This window comes from Mauremys reevesii, linkage group 7 (genome assembly GCF_016161935.1).
Source record: "Mauremys reevesii isolate NIE-2019 linkage group 7, ASM1616193v1, whole genome shotgun sequence".
In the NCBI taxonomy this organism is placed as follows: Eukaryota; Metazoa; Chordata; order Testudines; family Geoemydidae; genus Mauremys; species Mauremys reevesii.
In genome coordinates, this window is record NC_052629.1 from 112,190,793 (window position 1) to 112,212,207 (window position 21,415).

At 44.6% G+C, this 21,415-nt stretch overlaps 1 protein-coding gene across 3 annotated transcripts in view; it reads left to right on the top strand.

Moving 5' to 3' along the window:
- The first annotated feature begins 8,926 nt into the window (after window positions 1-8,926).
- The window catches only part of IL5RA (interleukin 5 receptor subunit alpha), a 36,443-nt gene continuing 23,954 nt past the window's right edge, over window positions 8,927-21,415 (top strand). For all 3 annotated transcript variants that reach the window (XR_005582690.1, XM_039480805.1, XM_039480804.1), the window contains exons 1-4: window positions 8,927-8,987; window positions 14,481-14,565; window positions 15,707-15,849; window positions 16,485-16,623. Coding sequence is in view for 2 of the 3 variants with exons in the window: in XM_039480805.1 (XP_039336739.1) it covers window positions 14,484-14,565; window positions 15,707-15,849; window positions 16,485-16,623 (364 nt within the window). In the remaining variant the exon portion in view is untranslated. The remainder of the gene's footprint in view (window positions 8,988-14,480; window positions 14,566-15,706; window positions 15,850-16,484; window positions 16,624-21,415) is intronic.

The following is a 21,415-nucleotide window of genomic DNA, read 5'->3' on the forward strand; positions in this document are numbered from 1 at the left end:
TCACAGTTCTTTAAGAGATATGAGATGATATTATACAGTTCTAAATGCACTCTGCAGCAAATAGTACTAGAGTGAATTTCACACCTCTGCTAGAGGAAGTATAGTTATAAAGAAACTGGTTATGAGTTAAACCCTTCTTAGCATAGATGCTTTAGAGGCGAAGTAGAAATTAAGAATTATTTCATACTTACAGCTGTGAAAGGACAGAACACTACGACTTATCAGTAGTTGACAGCTTTCGTAGGTGTAGGCAGGGTGAGGCGATGGAGAATAGAAGGATGGGTGTATCGCCTGCCTAATGGTGGATTATCACACCTTTTATAGGGAGAAATCCTTCCTCCTATGCCCAAATTTGTCTTTCCCCCATGGAAAGGTGAGGGTACCTGTTTTCATTGGCTGACCTTTTGTGTGCGTACTAATGACAGCTATATAGTAGCTTGCGGGTGTACATGTTACATTTGTGGGCAGAAAAACCCCACTTTGCACCTAACTAGGTGAAAGGTTAGCAGATATTCAAAAGTCCCTAGACAATTTGCGTAGGTTTGTCTCCTATTATTACTTTTCTGAGTAAGGGTCTTAAAGGTTGCTGTCAGCGTCACAAAGGAAATAGGCCAGGATGTCTGGCCTAGAAGTTTCTAGGTATCTTGCGTTTACAGCTATTGCAAATTCCTATTAATCTATGCAGCCTACACACTTTATTAAAAAGACATTTTATACAGACCAACAGATTAATCCTCAGGGCTACAGTAGAATGAAGGTTGTGGTATGTGCAGAGACAACCTGTACCTGCTGATAGTGGGGAGAGGAGGGGGAGAGGACACAATTTAAAGGTTTGGCCTCAAGTCATACCCCCGCCCCCCAGGCTGACCCCGCTCCTTTACCCTCAGTCTCCCACTCCGGAAAGCAGCGGCCGCTCCCTAAGCTCCCAGATTTTGCTCCTGCCTCTCCCTGCAGGGTGCAGCTTGCAGCTCACCAGTGCCAACAGCTGCTGCACAGGGAAGGGGGATCTGCCACACCATGTGACCCACATGCCCCCCCCTCCATGTCCTCTTTAGGTGGTGGTCCACAGAAATTTGGTAATGGCAAGATGTGTACCTGCAGGGGAAGGAGTGGAGGGTAGGCACTGTAAGGTGGCAACCTAATTTCCTTAATTTTGTTTATTTGCATGTAGCAACCTCAGATGTTACACTACAAACTTTGTGTGTTAATTTATAGATAAAGGGCTGCATCTTGTATTGTCTAGTTGAAATGGGCTGAGGCGTGTGCTGATAACTAACCCTTATTGTTTATTACCAACAGGCTATGGCCATCGTGATGAGCATTTTTCCAGTTCTCCTTTGGAGAATGATGGCGTTTCAGGCAAACTTATTGCAAGCTAAAGGAAGTAAGTAATTTTCTTCTAGTGATACCTGAAGCTTTTGTTCTTTTGCCATTTATATGCTTACATTTTTCACGCTTCATCATTTGTTCTCCCGGGGGTCTCTGTCACCTTGTCCTTCTAAATTGTCAATCCCATCCTTCTATCTCTGCTAGTCCACACAAAACAGTGTCTGTTTCAAACACATTACACCTACAGATATACTGGGGTCCTTTTTCAGAACAACAGGCCATCTGTGGTACCTTCCAAGTCTGAGTTGGAGTGTGATAGACTACCAGGGGAGGTGCATTAACGCGTTCCCTGTAGATGTCATCTTCGAGGTGACCTATAGAATGGATAGCAGCCAATTGCCTGTACACATCTCTGTCTGGGTCAAACACTGGTAACGAGACCGTGAATGAGACATACAAAGACTGTGCCATCATACAATCTTTTGTAAGAGAACAACTGTCTCGGTTGGGGTGAGGTGTCACAGATCCTATCTCTCTCATAGCACCCACTGACAAATGCTGGCATGCATCCAAACAAGTGGATCTTTCCTTTTCCAGCTTTTGAAAACATTTAGGACAATACCAACTCATTAGTTGTTCATCCTTAATTAAGTCAGGGACTTCTCCTAATTTTAAGGATCGCAATGCATCAGTAATTGTGCTTACAACATATTCCCCATATGCAGAACATATAATTTCTTTCCCCAAATGCTGATCTCTTTTCTGATCATTGTTTAAAGCAATTAACTGGTTAATTTTCTGTTGAGTTTCATTAAACAATTGGGTTATATCATGCATATTATAAACAGTAAATCGTTCTTCCTGTGCCAATCCCTTTATTCCTTGTAACATTGGATTGACTACTCGGTTAGCTTCCTCTTTTAACACAATCTATATGCTTGCGGATTTTTCCAATATCCGCTTGGTTCCAAATTGACATTCCTGCACCAAATAGTCCTGTTAGGGATCCTAAACCTCCAAGGAGATTTAAGCTACGTTTTCTCCTAAGAGTTGGTGACTTAGGGACTTTATCATCCTTCAACAGAACAATATCCCGCACTCGTTGCTGATAGGCTACAATCCTATCCACAAGTCGTACTGAGAAAAAGGAAGCTACTTTGGTATGCTGACAATAGCTAAATTCTCCCAAGTACCAATTAGACAAATTTAGCACTACAGGAATATGCATAAATTGAACTTGATTAATTATTTTTCCCATCATGGGTGATGTGGTAAGACCACTAACAGGTCCTGGGTTTAATACTGGACAATTTACATCATTTATTCTTGGCTGATCAACATCATAGTCAATAACTGGGTCCTGAACTCTAAATTCAAACGTCATATTCTGGACATATTTTTTGTTTCCTGTTTTGGTTTGAAAGGTAGCTATAATGAGTACATCATATCGCCCTTGATCCTCATATTCAAGCTTATACAAGGTTAAACTTCCGTTATCAAATTATTACAGCTAGCTTTATTTTTCCAAATTCCATAAGCTATACCATGTTTTAGGGAAGTTGAATTTATAAACGTCTTGCAACCACCCCCCTTTGAATTCTCATCCAAGGGCCACATCTTTTTCCAACCACTAGAGGCTAGTGCATTTACTTTTTCCAATTGATATTCAAAAGTAACATCTTCCCCCCGAATTCCCTTAACCTGTTGAATCGGGTTGTTGACCAGTTCTGGATTAAGTATAATAGTCCGTTCCTTCTTTGTTGGTATGTTCTGTTGCTTGGGCTCAGACAACGGAGTATGATCCGGTCGTCTGGTTTCCTGGGATTGCAATAGTTCAGTTTCAGACTTAAGATTTTGGCATAGTCCTACCCTTAGAGCAACAATAAGGGTGTAATAAGTCAAAAATGTCAATGTCAATTTCATGGTTACAAACTGCTGGGCTCCAGTTGTTGCGATTTCGTCTGATCACTTAAGTCCTGAGGAGGAAGTTGCTCCTGCGATCGATACAGCTTTAACTGGTTAGCATGATAAATCTTGTCTCTATTATGCTTTCCTCCTGTTATTCTGATCTTATATACTGCTGAACTGAGTTTATCAATGATTTGGAAAGGTCCAATCCATCGATTACACAACCCATGTTCTGGTGACTTATATGACAATAACATTACTTGGTCTCCTACCACCCAAATATTCTCTCTCTGGTTTTTGTCAAAGTAAGCCTTTGCCTTACGTCTGGATTTTCCCAATTTAGCAGCTACCTGCAAGTGAATGTGATTTAAATGTTTTTGCAGATTTTGCAGGTAGGTATCCATTTTTATTCCCTCTAATTGAGTGCCACTAGCTTGCCAAATTAAATGTTCTGGTAATCTCATTGTTCGGCCTGTCATCACTTCAAAAGGTGTTTTATCAGTAGATGCAGCTGGTGTCGCCCTCAATGCCATTAAAATTAAAGGCATGAGGGTGTCCCAGTTACGTCCATTGGCATCAACCAGTTTCCTCAACATCACTTTTATAGTCCAATTGGTTCGTTCCACCATCCCAGATGACTGTGGTCTGTATGGGATGTGTAGTCTCTGCGGGACTCCCATCAATTTAAGACAATCCCTAAAGAACTGTCCTGTAAAATGTGATCCCTGGTCTGATTCTACCTTTGCAGGGATCCCCCAGCGAGAGAAGACTTGTTCTACCAAGACCTTGGCAGTGGCTTTTGCAGTATTGGCTTTAAGAGGAAATGCCTCTATCCACTTTGAGAAAGGATCGATAATCACCAATAGATATTGGTTACCTCTTTGGGTCCTTGGCAAAGGATCTACAAAGTCAATCTGCAAAGCCATCCATGGACCTTCATACACCTGGGATCTTAGTGGCGCATTTCTTTTGGATGGAGTAGGATTAGCTTGGGCACATGCCAGACAATTTTCACAATATTGTTGCACATCCATCCTAAGAAGTGGCCACCACCCTACAGATGCAAGACGTTGGACAGTTTTGTCCACTCCCTGATGTCCTCCTGTAGGAGTGTCATGGAGTACATCATTTCCCTTCGTAGGTGAGCTGGAACTACCCACACAGGGAAAGGACCTCCTGTATACATGAGAACTCCATCTACGACTTGTAACTGCTGTTCATGTCGTTTGTACAAAGGGTCTATTGTTAGTGATCCCTCTGTCTATTTTGGAAAGCTCTAAAATTACTTTTATTATGTCCTTATCCAATTTTTGCATGTCTTTTAGATCTGGTATATTGGGTTGTACCAATTTAGTTGCAGCTATAGGACATTTAGGATTAGGGGTAATAACAGAATACTCCTGATCCTTACTTTCCCAAAATTCTCCTGATCGGGCTCCTTCACGGGCCAATTTATCAGCTCTCTCATTTTCCATAGCATAAGGGTCTAATTTCCAGTGAGCTTTTACTTTTTTTTATTTTGATTGGCCGCTCTGAAACCGTAACTATTACTGGTAACCGATGGATGTATCTCATCAGTGATGCATACCTAATAGGTGTGCCATCAGAAGATGTAAAACCATTTGTTTCCCAATATGGTAGGAACTCTGTGAGAGAATTGCATACCCATGCAGAGTCTGAAAACAGACAGATATCTTGGTATGTGGTGATGATGGAGAACTGTACACAGTACTCCAACACACAAGCCACTGCAGCTAATTCTGCATATTGAGCCGAATGTGGAGTGCATGAATATGCCTTTTCCCAAGGCTCTCCTTTCCCCTCAGGGGGAACTGCATAGATTCCGAACCCAGTATAGGGTTTGCCTTGATGGTAATAACTAGAACCATCAACAAAGAATTTATACCTATTAATGGGATCTGTCTCCTGGATTAAAGGTTGAAAGAGCTTTTGTTTTTCCTCCCCCCTTAGATCCAATTGATCGAAGTTGGGACACTTGTGTGGCTCTCCCCGATACAATAGAGCGGTTGGTAACAAGGATGGTGTCCTAATAGGTTTGACTGCGATATCTTTCCCTTGCAGTAATAATGCCCAGTGAGCAAGGCGAGCATTTGAAACTTGCCCATCTTTTACCCTGTCGGACAGTAAAAACTGAAGAGGAGTGTGCGATGAGTGTAATATGATTGGGCTGAGGCCAATTAGAAAAGAAAAGTGTTGTATGGCCCAACTGGTTGCCAATAGATACTTTTCACAATTGTCATATTTGAGTTCAATTGATGACATTAAACGTGAGGCATAGGCCACAGGTCTGATTTTCCCATGCCTTTCTTGTGAGGCCACAGCCGCCAACGCATTAACACTCACCGCTACCTCCAGATGATAGGGTATTTCAGGATTTGGTGTGATCAACACCGGAGCCTTGATAATGGCCTGTTTTAGTTGGGATACTGCCTCCGTGTGTTGCTCAGACCATTCCCACTGTACACCTTTCTTTAGAAGTTGGTACAAAGGACCTGCAATAGAAGCAAAATTAGGGATGAAATCCCTGTGGTACCCAGTTAAACCTAGGAAAGCTCTTAAAGCCGTAGGTTCCTGTGGTAAAGGCAATGTTTGGATTGCATCCACCTTCTGTTGCGCTGGGGTTCTACCCCATTTTGTCAGGGTGAGGCCCAAGAAAGAGACACAATTAGCCATTAGCTGGGCTTTGGCTGGATTGCACTTTAACCCTGCTTCTTTTAGAATTTGCAGAAGCTCGTCAAGTCTTTCTAAATGCTCCTTTTTCGTCTGTGTTGCTAAACACAGATCATCTACATATTGAAATAGAACATTTGGTTTAGAAAATGATGACAGTATCCGTCTCATTTGTGCATGAAATAAAGCTGGAGAGTTTTTATATCCCTGGGGCAAACGTGTCCAAGAATATTGCACTCCCTGAAAACTAAATGCAAAACGGTACTGTGAAATGTGTGCCAATGGTAATGTCCAAAAGCTGTTACTGATGTCTAATACAGTAAACCATACAGCCTCTGGATCAAAGGATTTGATTAGATCTGGCATTTTGGCCACTGTGGGGGCACAAGTTGGTGTGACCTGGTTTAGGCATCTGTAATCTATTGTGAGACGCCACGAACCATCCGGTTTCTTAACAGGCCAAATAGGTGAATTTGCAGTGGAAGTACATTTTCGTAGTACTCCCTGTGTCAGCAAGGACTTAATAGTCTTTTCTATGTATGGATTTGCTTGTTCTGGGTAAGGATACTGTTTTTGGGCTGAAATTTCTCCTCCTTCCACAACAATAGTGACGGCCATGCATCCACAGTCATGTTTGTGTTTAGCAAAGGCATCTGCATGTTTGTACAGTAATGCCTGTAACTCAGGTTGGTCTGCATGTTTAGCCACTATTTTGTCCAAATCATACCCTTCAGGTTCAAAGTCCTCCACTGGAGATACCATGCCACACTCAGGTATGACTACTGGAGAGTCATCCTTTTCCTGTTCTACTGAAAGACACAATAATTGGTTACACAAATCAAGAACACATCCCTGTTTGTATAAGAAATCAGTTCCCAATAAGGAATTCTTTGGGTCTGCTAACTTCATTAATGCAAAAGTATGATTCTTTCTTAGGTGACCTATCTGTACTTCAAAGGGTGTAGAAAGTGTGGTAGTAACCTGATTACTTGCAAAGGTTGCAAGTGTCTTGGTACATCCTGATGATAGAGGAGAGGATCTAGGATCCTCGACATGGAGAATACTGATTGCTGCTCCAGTATCTATAATGAGATTCCTGTCTAGTCCCTCTATTACTGCAGATATTGTGGGTCTTCCACTTGTATCTCTGCCTAAAGGGGTTATGACTACACTCGGGGTTGTTTGTAGTCATGCAGCATATGCTGTCAGATAATCAAGGGGTTCCTCCTCTATCTCCTCAGAGGCAGCCAATTCTGGAGGAGTGGCTGGCCACTGGGGAAAAGGGGATGGATCAACGGAGGCCACTGGACGGTTCAAGGTTGCTGAGCCTTGGCCTTCCATCATCATCAGCTCATTCACACGGGCATGAAGTTCTCGGATAGCCCGTCGTTGAGCCTCAAGCGTCTGTTGCACTGTTTTAAACATTTTCACAACCGAGTCCTCAGTTTTGTGCAAAGGCGGTGATTTAGGTCTCTGCAGACGTGAACTGTTCTGTGCAGCATCTGAAAAGAAAGGAACACGATCCCAGGCTCCTGCATAGGATCCAAACGCATAACCCTGTCGAGGGGCCTGGCCACTCGAAGGTCCAGGGTTATTACGTGGGTTAGGGTCATTTTGCCAACGTTGATACTTAGGAAATTTAGGAACTCCTCGTCCTAATCCTGGCTGAGGTTGAGGTCCCTCAATCCTCACCGTAGGATTAGTTTGTGGTTCCTGAAGTACTGCAACCGGGGCTCCACGCCGACCTAATTTAGAGCCTCCCTGTGCATATACTTTAGCCAATAAGGCTAATGTTCTTTTTAAAGAAATATCATCAGTTATATGCATATTAACCATTTCTCTTAACTGAGGAAGGGAATTATTAACTAGCAAACTGATGTATGGCAGTTCATCTGTTTCTTCTTTGATATGACTCTGCCAAGCTGCACTTAACCGTAAATGAAACTGATGTGGAGTTTCATTAGGTTTCTGCTTTACGTTAGACAGAATTGCTACTCCAGCTTGCCCTGGGTGCTGGTTATGTTCCAATAGGGCTACTGTCTCTTGAAAAGTTCTCTCTCCTACCCTAAACTTAAGTGGCAAAGTACTCCACAATGCTCGATTCATTGTGAGTTGTAAGATTTTAACCCAATCTTCTCTTGGTAAGCCAAACACTCTTGCTGTCTCCTGCACACGTTGTGCATGCATAGCAACTGAAGAATCCTCCATCATTCCTACTTGCTTAGCCACCAGGTCTAAGGTTTTAATATCTGTAACAACTGCTACAGGACAATCAGAATTGGAACCTGCAGCTCCTTCTTCTGGATCTGAATCTGAGCTTTCATCTGAGCTTAAATCTACAATTTCTATTCCTTGACTCCTTCTACCTGGATTCACATTTTCCTCATCTGAACCATCAAAACTTTCCACTGGAGATAATCCTGGGTATCTAGGATAAATTTCCATGAAATGTCTATGGCTTACATTCAAAGTGTCTCCACACTGACGCAGGACATCCCTTAGTCCACTAAAGTCTGGCGTGGTAGGGCGTTCTACCGATACACTAGGTGATACCAGCATATACCACGGGGGTGTAGAGGACCCACGAAATTCCTGGGGTCTAGGCAATGTTGATTGCCCGAATGCCAATAAATGTCCACCCAAAGGGACTGGATTTTCTACTCTATATGGTGCTAATGTAACATTGGGTGGAGGAGCAGGAATTCTATTCCCTGCTTGTTGTTGTAGCTCTCTTTGTAACTTAGAGATCACTACATCACATGCATTAGCTACAAGTGTTACCTGTGATACGGCCTCTTCTAATCCTTGAACAATGACCGATTCTAAAGACACTGCTTCTTCACTCACAGAAGCTGCCTCTACAGAAGTAGAGATCTTTTCCTCTTTCCCTGCTTCTCTGTTTGTATCACTAACTGCTTCACTGACTGTGACACTTGTCTCCGCCTCCTGAACTGTCACTTTAGAGTTTCCGCCCTCTATCAGCAGACTGTCAGTGACTTCTGCACTGCCAATTTCCTCCTCTGACTCCACAGATTCAACCTGCAACTTTGCTTCTGAAGGTACTGTGTTTGCTTGAGCTAATTCTCTTGTTTTACTTCTAGTCACTGGTCCAATAGGATTTTCTACCTCTGTTGGTTCCACCATACCAATAGGGATGGGAATCAATTCTTCAACCTCTTCTGCTCTATTTTCTCCCTTTTCTAGTTCTTTAATCTTTTCCAACAGCTGACCACGGTCTACTCTATAGGCTACCAGCATCTGCTGAACTTCCCTGAGTAACTCCATCTTTTTATCCAATTTCTTTCCCAATGAACTACAAGCTACAAGCAAGCATTCAACAGCTATTCCCTTCAGCACCTTAGCTCTTTTCTTTTTCTGCTCTGTTTCTTCCTCAAATACATTACTCACAAAACCCCACGGGTTTCTCTGCTCAGAAATCATTCCACTATTTCTCAGCTGCTCCAAACCTCCACCGTGTTCCTGAATATATTTCCTAGCAAAGTTTTCCAAAGCAAAACTGCTAGTAACTCCAACACACTCCACTCATGTTCTATCTTCACTTTTAATACTCTTAATACGAAATAGAGAATTCATCTCTTTCTTTTTCTAGTATATTCACTAGAATCTAGTATATTCAATAGAATCAATCCTCTGTTGATTTACTTCTGATACACAAAAAGGCTTCCCTTTTACAGAAAACAACAGGATAATACCCCTTAACCGGTTTAAACACTGTATCATAAAAGTCCCAAGTAAATAGAGGGAGTGGGGGATACTCTCTTCTCTCTTCTCTCGATGGCTTATAGCAGATCGAGAGGTCTTTCCCCTCTGTCAGGGCCTGCCAAATATTGGGGGAATACTGAGGCAGACGGATCAGAGGTGCAGTCCGGAAGAGTTAATGGGACTAAGATAAGGTATCTTTGAACTATTTAAGTTCTGACTGATTGCGGCCTTTCTGGCGGCTATGAATACCTTGCTTTATTAACTCCCCGCCACCACTAGTGTGGGTCATCGGATCCAGATGCTACTGCAAATATTTTATTCGGTACCATTCATTTATTTCTTCAACTTATAAAAACCCCTTTCTGTGCGCGCTTATCACTTTAAAACAATATTACTTTAATATTCAGTTAGCTAATACAGTTAAAACCTTTAGGCAAAAGTGAAAGTAAGATGCTTAACCACAATACAAAACGGAAATACTGGGCGTACTGCCAGCAACAATAATCACAGGAAGTTGTCTCTGGTTTAAGAGTTTCAGAGTTTACTGAAGTTAACTATTTACTTGCTGTAACAGGGGGGTACTCACCCCTGCCGCGCCTCCTGCTGGTTGGTCCCAGAATGTCCCTCAGTCCAGCCCTGAAGCGCCCTCGGCAGGCTGGTGACCCGCCTGTTCTCTGGCCCCGGCGTCCCTCCCTGGACCCGGTGCCCGCTATCTATACTTGGGTCTCCCCCTCCCAGGGGAACCCCCACGCTACTATCCCCGCCTTGCCTCAGTAGTGGCTACTGACAGTCATGGTCTAGCCCCACACCCTGGGGCAGACTGCAGTATCAGCCCACTCATCACAGACAAAGGGGGTTTGGACCTGCTGCTTCGTCCTACCCCTGGGCTGCCCTCTGCAACCCACAGTACCTATGGCCCTTTGCTAGGCCGCAGCCTGGGGCTTTCCAGGCTGGAGCTTCCCTACCTCCTCAGCCTGTTCCCAGCCCTGCTTCCCTCAGGTATCTAGCCTCAAGCCCTAAGCAGCCAGGCCCATCTCTCTCTATAGGCAGAGAGAGAGACTCTGTCTGGGCTCTGGCTTCCCTGCCTCTTATAAGCCCCAGGGCTTCAGTTTGGGGCGTGGCCTCCAGCTGCAGCCACTTTCCCCATCAGCCCAGCCTCCAGCCGCAGCTCTCAAGCCCTGCCAGGCTGCTTTCTAACCCCTTAAAACCCCAGAGCAGGGTCCACCCTGCTACACACCTCCCCCCTTAAAACCCCCACCCCTGGGGATAGGGAGGTTTCTTGGCCTGGCTCACTCGCCCATGTGCCTCCAGTGCCACTCGCTTCTTCTCTGACTCCTGCAACAGTTTCCTCAAGCGGACCTCCTCCTCTACGACCGCTGCATAGTCTTTAGCGAGTTCCACTCCACTTGCTTCAGACTCGCGGAGGGCCCGCTCTGCAACCTCAAGCCGTGCCCGTAGGTTTGAGTCCCCCAGGCCCTCTTCCCTCAGGGTCTGGGTTCCCTTGGTGGCCTGTCCCCTAACCACCTGAGTCAGTCCATTTTGTCTCTTGGACCAGTCTCTCCTGGGCCCCAGCCTCTTGCTGGGCCCACTCTGTCTGGGTCTCCTTGTTCATGACCTCCCTGGCGATGGTCTGGGTCTGACCCTCTCGCAGGGTCCCCACCATCCCAGCTGCGGTCTTCACCACCTCTCCTGGGTGGCCCACTGGCCGGTCAGCCGCTCTCTCGGCTGCCTCCAGCTGTGTTGCCCTCCCCACTAGGGGGCAGTCCTTCTTCAGGTGGCCCTGCTCCCGGCAATGCCAACAGGCTCCCCACCTCGGTGCTGCCCGGGCCCCCTGCTTCTTCCCTCTGTCCCTCTCTGGGCCAACCCTTCCTGGGTTGCCCTGGGTTGTGTTCCTCCAGGCCAGGCAGTCCTGCCAAAAGTGGCCCCGCCTCTCACAGGCCCAACACACCCGCAGCCGCCTGGGTTCCCTCACCCAGCGTGCCGTCTGAGGGACTGGGTTTTGTCCCAATCTGGGGTGAGGCACCCTGCCCCCAGCCCCATAGGGACAGTCTCGTTTTATGTGCCCGCTCCTGGCACAGACAAAACAAGTCCTTCTCTCTGCCCTAGGCCTCCTGGCCCTAGGGCCGGGCTCCTCCCGTGGTCCTCGGCGGTCCCTCCTGAAAACCTGCCGCAGGAGTTTCTGCATGGCCCGCTGTTCCTCCACCAGCTGGGCCAACTGTCCTTGGAGGGCCCATTGCACCTCCCACATGTCCTGGTGGGCCTCCCGGATCCCCTGCAAGTGGCCGGTCCCCTTCCTCTGGGGCACCGATGCCGGGGCCCATCCAGAGACTGCATTCGGGGCCTCCGCATAGAAGACCCCCGCATAGCAGGGATCCATCCTTCCCTGGGTTCCCTGCCCTGGCCCTTTGTATCAGGGGCGGTTCAAACGGTCCCTGGTCAGGTGCCACTGTAACAGGGCGGTACTCACCCCTGCTGCGCCTCCTGCTGGTTGGTCCCAGAATGTCCCTCAGTCCAGCCCTGAAGCGCCCTCGGCAGGCTGGTGACCCGCCTGTTCTCTGGCCCCGGCATCCCTCCCTGGATCCGGTGCCCGCTATCTATACTTGGGTCTCCCCCTCCCAGGGGAACCCCCACGCTACTATCCCCGCCTTGCCTCAGTAGTGGCTACTGACAGTCATGGTCTAGCCCCACACCCTGGGGCAGACTGCAGTATCAGCCAACTCATCACAGACAAAGGGGGTTTGGACCTGCTGCTTCGTCCTACCCCTGGGCTGCCCTCTGCAACCCACAGTACCTATGGCCCTTTGCTAGGCCGCAGCCTGGGGCTTTCCAGGCTGGAGCTTCCCTAGCTCCTCAGCCTGTTCCCAGCCCTGCTTCCCTCAGGTATCTAGCCTCAAGCCCTAAGCAGCCAGGCCCATCTCTCTCTATAGGCAGAGAGAGACTCTGTCTGGGCTCTGGCTTCCCTGCCTCTTATAAGCCCCAGGGCTTCAGTTTGGGGCGTGGCCTCCAGCTGCAGCCACTTTCCCCATCAACCCAGCCTCCAGCCGCAGCTCTCAAGCCCTGCCAGGCTGCTTTCTAACCCCTTAAAACCCCAGAGCAGGGTCCACCCTGCTACACTTGCGTTTCAAAGGGTCCAGGAATATCTGGAATACCTGAAATTCCTGTCACACACTCCTTAAATCTCCTCCTGCTGGCTCGCCAGCCTGTAGCCTGATTTGGGGAGGGTTAATAGGGACAGTGGAATTTATCCACTTAATTTAGTTTTATTTAATAATTAATTTTCTAATTAATTAAGAATGTTAGTAATAATTAATAGATATTAATAATATGGGTATGGCTCGCCAATATGTGTGATCAGAAGATAAAGTTCGTCTTGAATCAGGCTTCACAGAATTTAATACAAGGAGATTGGGGTATAACAGGAATTTACACTGAGACAAAGTTTAGTCAAACAAGACCTTTTATTTAAAATCAATGAAACAAGAAGTAAATGTAAAATGTTAAAAGCAGTTTGATTACAAAGTTACAAAATATCACAGTTCTTTAAGAGATATGAGATGATATTATACAGTTCTAAATGCACTCTGCAGCAAATAGTACTAGAGTGAATTTCACACCTCTGCTAGAGGAAATATAGTTATAAAGAAACTGGTTATGAGTTAAACCCTTCTTAGCATAGATGCTTTAGAGGTGAAGTAGAAATTAAGAATTATTTCATACTTACAGCTGTGAAAGGACAGAACACTACGACTTATCAGTAGTTGACAGCTTTCGTAGGTGTAGGCAGGGTGAGGCGATGGAGAGTAGAAGGATGGGTGTATCGCCTGCCTAATGGTGGATTATCACACCTTTTATAGGGAGAAATCCTTCCTCCTATGCCCAAATTTGTCTTTCCCCCATGGAAAGGTGAGGGTACCTGTTTTCATTGGCTGACCTTTTGTGTGCGTACGAATGACAGCTATATAGTAGCTTGCGGGTGTACATGTTACATTTGTGGGCAGAAAAACCCCACTTTGCACCTAACTAGGTGAAAGGTTAGCAGATATTCAAAAGTCCCTAGACAATTTGCGTAGGTTTGTCTCCTATTATTACTTTTCTGAGTAAGGGTCTTAAAGGTTGCTGTCAGCGTCACAAAGGAAATAGGCCAGGATGTCTGGCCTAGAAGTTTCTAGGTATCTTGCGTTTACAGCTATTGCAAATTCCTATTAATCTATGCAGCCTACACACTTTATTAAAAAGACATTTTATACAGACCAACAGATTAATCCTCAGGGCTACAGTAGAATGAAGGTTGTGGTGTGTGCAGAGACAACCTGTACCTGCTGATAGTGGGGGGAGGAGGGGGAGAGGACACAATTTAAAGGTTTGGCCTCAAGTCATACCCCCGCCCCCCAGGCTGACCCCGCTCCTTTACCCTCAGTCTCCCACTCCGGAAAGCAGCGGCCGCTCCCTAAGCTCCCAGATTTTGCTCCTGCCTCTCCCTGCGGGGTGCAGCTTGCAGCTCACCAGTGCCAACAGCTGCTGCACAGGGAAGGGGGATCTGCCACACCATGTGACCCACATGCCCCCCCCTCCATGTCCTCTTTAGGTGGTGCTCCACAGAAATTTGGTAATGGCAAGATGTGTACCTGCAGGGGAAGGAGTGGAGGGTAGGCACTGTAAGGTGGCAACCTAATTTCCTTAATTTTGTTTATTTGCATGTAGCAACCTCAGATGTTACACTACAAACTTTGTGTGTTAATTTATAGATAAGGGACTGCATCTTGTATTGTCTAGTTGAAATGGGCTGAGGCGTGTGCTGATAACTAACCCTTATTGTTTATTACCAACAGGCTATGGCCATCGTGATGAGCATTTTTCCAGTTCTCCTTTGGAGAATGATGGCGTTTCAGGCAAACTTATTGCAAGCTAAAGGAAGTAAGTAATTTTCTTCTAGTGATACCTGAAGCTTTTGTTCTTTTGCCATTTATATGCTTACATTTTTCACGCTTCATCATTTGTTCTCCCGGGGGTCTCTGTCACCTTGTCCTTCTAAATTGTCAATCCCATCCTTCTATCTCTGCTAATATTTATGCCTTGTTTCCTTGTTCAGCATACATATGTTCCACACATATATGTAGGTTTGGCAGAATTCATTTTTTTTATTATTTCAATGGATAATACCAATGTTTATTTTAAGCCTTTTTTCCAATTTTTATTGATTCTAATTTTCACACTTTGGCAAAATTATGGGTGTGTGTATCAGACAATTATTTAATGACAACAGGTGTTGTTATTAAAAAAGTTAAAGCTTTATACCATTAAAACACTAACTGTCAAAATCAGATGTCAAAATATACAAAGTAAATATCCTCAAATCAAACAAGAATAAGTTCTCAAGCAGCATTTCTCTTACTTTACCTATTTATAAATTTTGATTACCGATGGAAATATTTTTCATCGATTTCTGTGTGTGTGTGTGCGTAGGGTGAAAGCGATGTATATGGACATTTGACAATAAAAATCTAATCCTGGGAAGCCTACACATATAAATTATTGTGTTTTCAATTAAATCTCTCTGTATGGTTTAATATACATTTACTCCAGGGACAAAACTCAATTCCATCTTGTTTGTAAGGCCCCGATTGTGCAAACTGATCTGTGGATGACAGCCCTGGGCCAACACAAATGCTCATGGACCTCAGGGATCCATCCATGTAAATCAACTTGAAGGATCCAAAACTATATTTTTTAAACAAACTAGATGTGATAGTAGGTTACTCAACTTCATGAACTTAAAGTAATCTGTTTTTCATAATAATTTTAGCTTGGTTAGGTTATAATTAAATTCCTATTCAATAATCAATTTGCTCCTAACTCTCAGCCTTTTGCCCGCATATAAGAAACATGTTTTATAAGAAGCTATTGAATGAATGCAGTCTAACATTTAAATGAAGTTTGTAACCTTTTTCCTGTAGTGATAGTTACTCGAAAGTAGCTATTGCTCTGAACTACTCACTTTTACTAGTTTATTCATTAGTATCTCATTAATTCTTTTGTTTTCTACCTTAATCAACAGTTCAGGTTCTCCCACCTGTTAACTTCACTCTCACAGTCTCTGCACTAGCAGAAGTACTTTTGCAATGGAAACCAAACCCTGACCAAGAAAAGAACTACACTGTTGAATACAATGTGGAAATTCTGACTCCTGAGAGGGAACCGGTAAGTGTAAAGTATGGCTAATACATGTTGGGTTAAATGTGCTATATCAAATTCAAACCCAAGATTTACTGATTAAGATATGACTTTCAGATACATTGGCTCATCAGATTTACTTTTGGTTTTGAATCATAAACAAATATATTAACCCAGATCCATCTCTCTCTCTGTCTATGGGAACAACTCCGTTCCAAGGGAGATTAACCTCAGGAGATAGCAGGTGTCAGTACTGCTGTCACTCTTCCCAAGGAATTCTACTAAGTGAGGGCAGTTTTAATTTTTGGCCCGTTGAAGGCTGTCCAGGAGAGGTATTGAATCAGCACTGTTTCTGGATGGTATAATCCACCACTGATGTTACTGTATTTATTGCAGATTGACACCAGTATATAGATAGCATTTGAGTCCATGTTTTACCAAAATTCTGTACATGGAAACCTTCATTTAACCCATTTCCAGTATGCAATCCCCCATCTTAAGCACTACATTTAAAGTACCTTCATATAGGTTCAAATGTCATATGATTTGAACCTTAGTTAAAGACCACTTTTGTTAGGAGATCAACCTTTGCTGGTCCTCTGAGTGAGAACCTAGGTTAGGTTTAATTGCAATTGATACTAATAAATTGTTTATTTTTCAAGTTTGAGACAAAGAAAACTTGCATTACCCGTACGGCTGTGCTTCATAATGGTTTTTCTGCACGTATTCGGACATTGCTTCTCTATAACAACTCGCAAATAGAAAGTAACTGGGTTACAGCTAAACTTCAAGCTCCACCAGGTAAGATGTGTTACGAACAAGGATTTAATTTTATGTTATGTTCTAGTCTGTAGACAAGAAAGCATGAAAAAGGATGACAGGTTAAAAACTTCAAAAGGAAGCCACATCTCCTGCTCTACATGGCATTGTTCTTATACAATAGTTTTCTTCCAGATTCCAATATCTTTATTCACACTGAATAGCATCTTACTCCTGATTATAACTGCATGACTTCATTTTGTCAATGGCACTACTTGTGGAGCAAGGTGCTATTCAGTCTGAGTATGGGTATCAGAATTTGTCCCGCAGGAGAGACAACACATAAATTCCCAAGGAGCAGAAGATGGCTGAGATTTAGGGTATCAGTTAAGATTAGCCTGGTTTTGCCAATATAATTGATAAAGAGGAGGTGGAGTAGTGGTTTTGTCAGAGCAGGGAGTGGGCAGAGATATCATGAGGATGTGTAGGATCCTGAAATGAAAAGAACATAAAGATGCACATCTTGGAAGATTAGTTGGCTCAGGGGACTGGTACCAGAATAACAGCCTTTTTCACCTGTAGGTCACTGGTTGACTTTAAATTACTATTACTTAAAAACTGTCGAGAGGTCTGTGAAATAAGTTGGGGAATCCTGTTTGGTTTCTAGTGGAGCTGATTCCTCATCACAGTTTTAACTAATTGTCTATCTATGCTGAAAGTACTGAATGGAGATGGGCACTATTTTTCAACCTTAGAAATGATCCCTAAAGGTCAAGATAGAGGCACTTTAGATGGTAGGGATGCATGTAGAAGATTATACTGCTGTTGTAAGATTTCATCCTGTAAATGGACTCGCATTCTTCTAAATCAAATCTAACCATCCCACCCTTTGTTTTAAAAAACATACTCCTGTTTTAGGATTTTGAATTCTCCATGAGACAAGTCTGTAGCACTCGTCTCTTACAGAATTTTCATTTTCCCAGTTGTCCTCATCTCTATCCTGCATTGTTTTCATTGTTGGCCTGATATCCAGCAATATCAGCAATCAGAGCCTTGTGTTACAAAAAAGCTAAGCAAACAGGCCCCAGAGAATCATAGTTATCTCCATTGCTTCTTCTATCTCCATTCCAATCTGTATCTGATTTCAATCTCTCTGGAGCTCTTGTCATCTCCATGCTAGCCAGACTCACTCTTTGAAGCCCTCAAGCCTGGAATACATACTGCAGCTGTACAACTTTGATAATTCTTACAACAGAGTTCTTGAAAGACAGTAGCTGAGATCATCTAATCCCCTCTTATTTAATAATTCAGTTCACTTCTGCTCTAGAGACAGTTTAGACCAGCTCAAGTCTAAATGTGCCAATTACATCATAAAGCCTGAAGGGCAGTGTTGTATCTGTTCTAGCCTGACTTTCTTTATGCAAACATGTTCAACCAATTCTGCAGAAGAATGAAATGGACGTGATTTTAAGAAGCTTTTGATGTTTGACATGTTTATTTAGAGAGAGATAGGTCTGTTTATATATGTGTGTGTGTATGTATGTGTACTTGTCAGACATCATGCAAACTGCTTGAGAAAGCCTTATACTATTGAGCCTAAGTGGCCCCCCTTAAGGATTGAATTCATAACTCTGGGTTTAGCAGGTGAATGTTCAGGCCAATGTTCAAACCACTAAGCTATCCCTCCCCCATACAATACAATAAATGTTGATGGGGAAAGGTACAAAAGGGAGACAGAATTAGCCTACTATTATAACTTAAGCACTGTGTTAAGCTCATGCCTGGTAAACAAGAAAAGTCTGGGACTGGCAATCAGTGAACAAAAATTGGTGAACAAAATAATGAGGCAATGGGCTATTCTGCCCATCATTGCCTTTTGGGTGCCTTAAAAGAAAAGACTTGTGGGTGGGGGGGAAGTCAAGCAGCAGCTGTCTGCCAATAACCAGCGACTGAAAGATGGGAAAACAGGAACAAGCAAGCTTCACCACCATGGCTTTCCTCCCTCCCCTGCCTACTGGAACCCTGGGATTCACTGTGACGCCAGTGGGTCTTTGTCATCCTACTACCAAGAGATATTTTGAACAGACTCGGCCGAAAGGCAAGACCCAGATGATATCACTACCCCCACTGGCTCTGGCTAAATCCCGGACACCATCTGGGGTCTGAGACTGTGTTGTTTTCTTCCCTGCCTGTATATCTTTTGCCCGCCCCACCTTATTTTTCTTCTCTTCCTTATCGCTCTTCATTTGCCTTCTATTTAATAGAAGTCTGGCTTAGCCAGCCAAGACTGCATACTTTTCCAATATGTCTGTGAGCCTGTGCCTAGAGAGGCAGATAAAAGCAGTGTCTAAATAGTCCAACACTGGTACAAGTTTGCCAAGTCTTGGAGTGGCTGATAAGACTGTGCCATGCTTGTGTTTCTCTAGCAGTAAGTTTGCAAATGAGCATTAACACCAGAGACAAAAGCTGCATTTTCTATCTTTCCTGTTCTTTTCTCTTCTCTTGTGTGTATTTGTCTTGTTTTGCCTTCTAGGAAATGGGATCAAACTTTAAAAAGAACAGCAACAGCAGCTCCAACCCACCTCAACTAACTTTTTCTCTTTTCCCCCAAAAGGGCCATTTAAGAGACTGAGGCCTGGTCTACACTAGGCGTTTAAATCGGTTTTAGGAGCGTAAAACCGATTTAACGCCGAAACCGTCCAGACTAGCAGGCACCTTATATCGATTTTAATGGCTCTTTAAACCGGTTTCTGTACTCCTCCCTAACGAGAGGAGTAACGCTAGTATCGGTATTAACATATCGGATTAGGTTTAGTGTGGACGCTGATCGACGGTATTGGCCTCCGGGAGCTATCCCACAGTGCACCAGTGACCGCTCTGGACCGCAATCTGAACTCGGATGCAGTGGTCAGGTAAACAGGAAAAGCCCCGCGAACTTTTGAATATTTCCTGTTTGCCCAGCGTGGAGCTCCGATCAGCATGGGTGGCGATGCAGTCCGAAATCAAAATAAAAAAAAGAGCTCCCGCATGGACCATGCGGATGTGATCGCTGTAAGGGCAGGCAAATCCGTTCTATCCGTTCTATCAGCGCTCCGTTAGAATCCTTTTTTAAAAATCTCCAGACAGACGCCATAGCAGGGACTCAGCGCACTGCAGCGTGACAAGCGTAACGGAAAGCCAAAGAATCAAATGGATGCGCATGGACTGGAGGACTGAAGCTATCCCACAGTTCCTGCAGCCTCCTAAAATTATTTGCATTCTTGGCTGAGCTCCAAATGCTTCTAGGGTCAAACACAGTGCCCGCGGGTCAGGGCATAGCTTGGCAATCTACTCACCCACCCCCCACCCACCCCCAGAAGCGAAAGGTAAAACAATCCTCTGACTCTTTTACATGTCACCCTATCTTTACTGAATGCTGCAGATAGACGCGATAGTGCAGCACTCAACACCAACATCCTTGCTCCCCCCCACCCCGTCATGGGCGGCTGATGGTACAAAAAGATGGAAATCCATCCTCATCATCAGCATAAGCTGATCGTACAAAATGATGGAAATCTATCCTCATGATCAGCTTCAGCTGATGGGACAAAAGGACTGGTAACCGTCCTCGTCATCAGCCTATTGGCCCTAATTTTTTCTGGTGGATGGATGGTGCAATATGGCTGGTAACCATCCTCATCATAGCAACAGGGGGCTGAGCTCCATCAGCCCCCACCCTTCATGTGTAAAGAAAAGATTCAGTTGCCCCTGGACTAGCAGTGGGATGCTGGGCTTCTCTCCTACACACTGCTTAATGTCCTGTCTGGACTATCATAGCAGCTGGAGGCTGCCTTCCACTCATTTCTCACTAACAAGTCAGTGTGTCTTATTCCTGCATTCTTTATTAATTCATCACACAAGTGGGGGGACAATGCTACGGTAGCCAAGAAAGGCTGGGGGAAGAACGGAATCAACAGGTGGGGTTGTTACAGGAGCACCCCCTGTGAATAGCATACAGATAATTTCTGCGGGCTCTGACACAGAGCAGGTGGTTCTCTAGCACACTTGCCTATATTAGGCAGCACAGATTCTATTTTTAGATACCAAAAAGGAGGGATTGACTCAGGGAGTCATTCCCAATTTTTGCTTTTGCCCCTGGCTGATCGGCCAGGGCACTTATGACAGCAGCCAATGGTACAAAACGATGGAAGGTACAATATGGCTAGTAACCACTCTTGGCTTTGCGCCTGGCTGATTGACCAGGGCACTAGCAGCAAATGGTACAAAAGGACTGGTAGCCATGATCATCCTCAGTTCCAATTTATGGAAGGGTTTGGATGGTGCAATATGGCTAGTAACCATCTCTGCTGTCATGCAAAAGCAAAAGCATGCTTCTGTGTAGCGCTGCTGAATCGCCTCTGTGAGCGGCATCTAGTACACATACGGTGAGAGTCACAAACGGCAAAACAAGCTCCATGATTGCCATGCTATGGCATCTGCCAGGGCAATCCAGGGCTAAAAAGGCGCGAAATGCTTGTCTGCCGTTGCTTTCCCAGACGAAGGAGTGACTGACGACATTTACCCAGAACCACCCGCGACAATGATTTTTGCCCCATCAGGCACTGGGATCTCAACCCGGAAGTTCCAAGGGGCGGGGGAGGCTGCGGGAACTATGGGATAGCTAGGGAATAGCTACCCACAGTGCAACGCTCCAGAAATCGACGCTAGCCTCGGACCATGGACGCACACCACCGATTTAATGTGTTTAGTGTGGCCGCGCGCACTCGATTTTATAAAATCTGTTTTACAAAACCGGTTTATGCAAATTCGGAATAGTCCCGTAGTGTAGACGTAC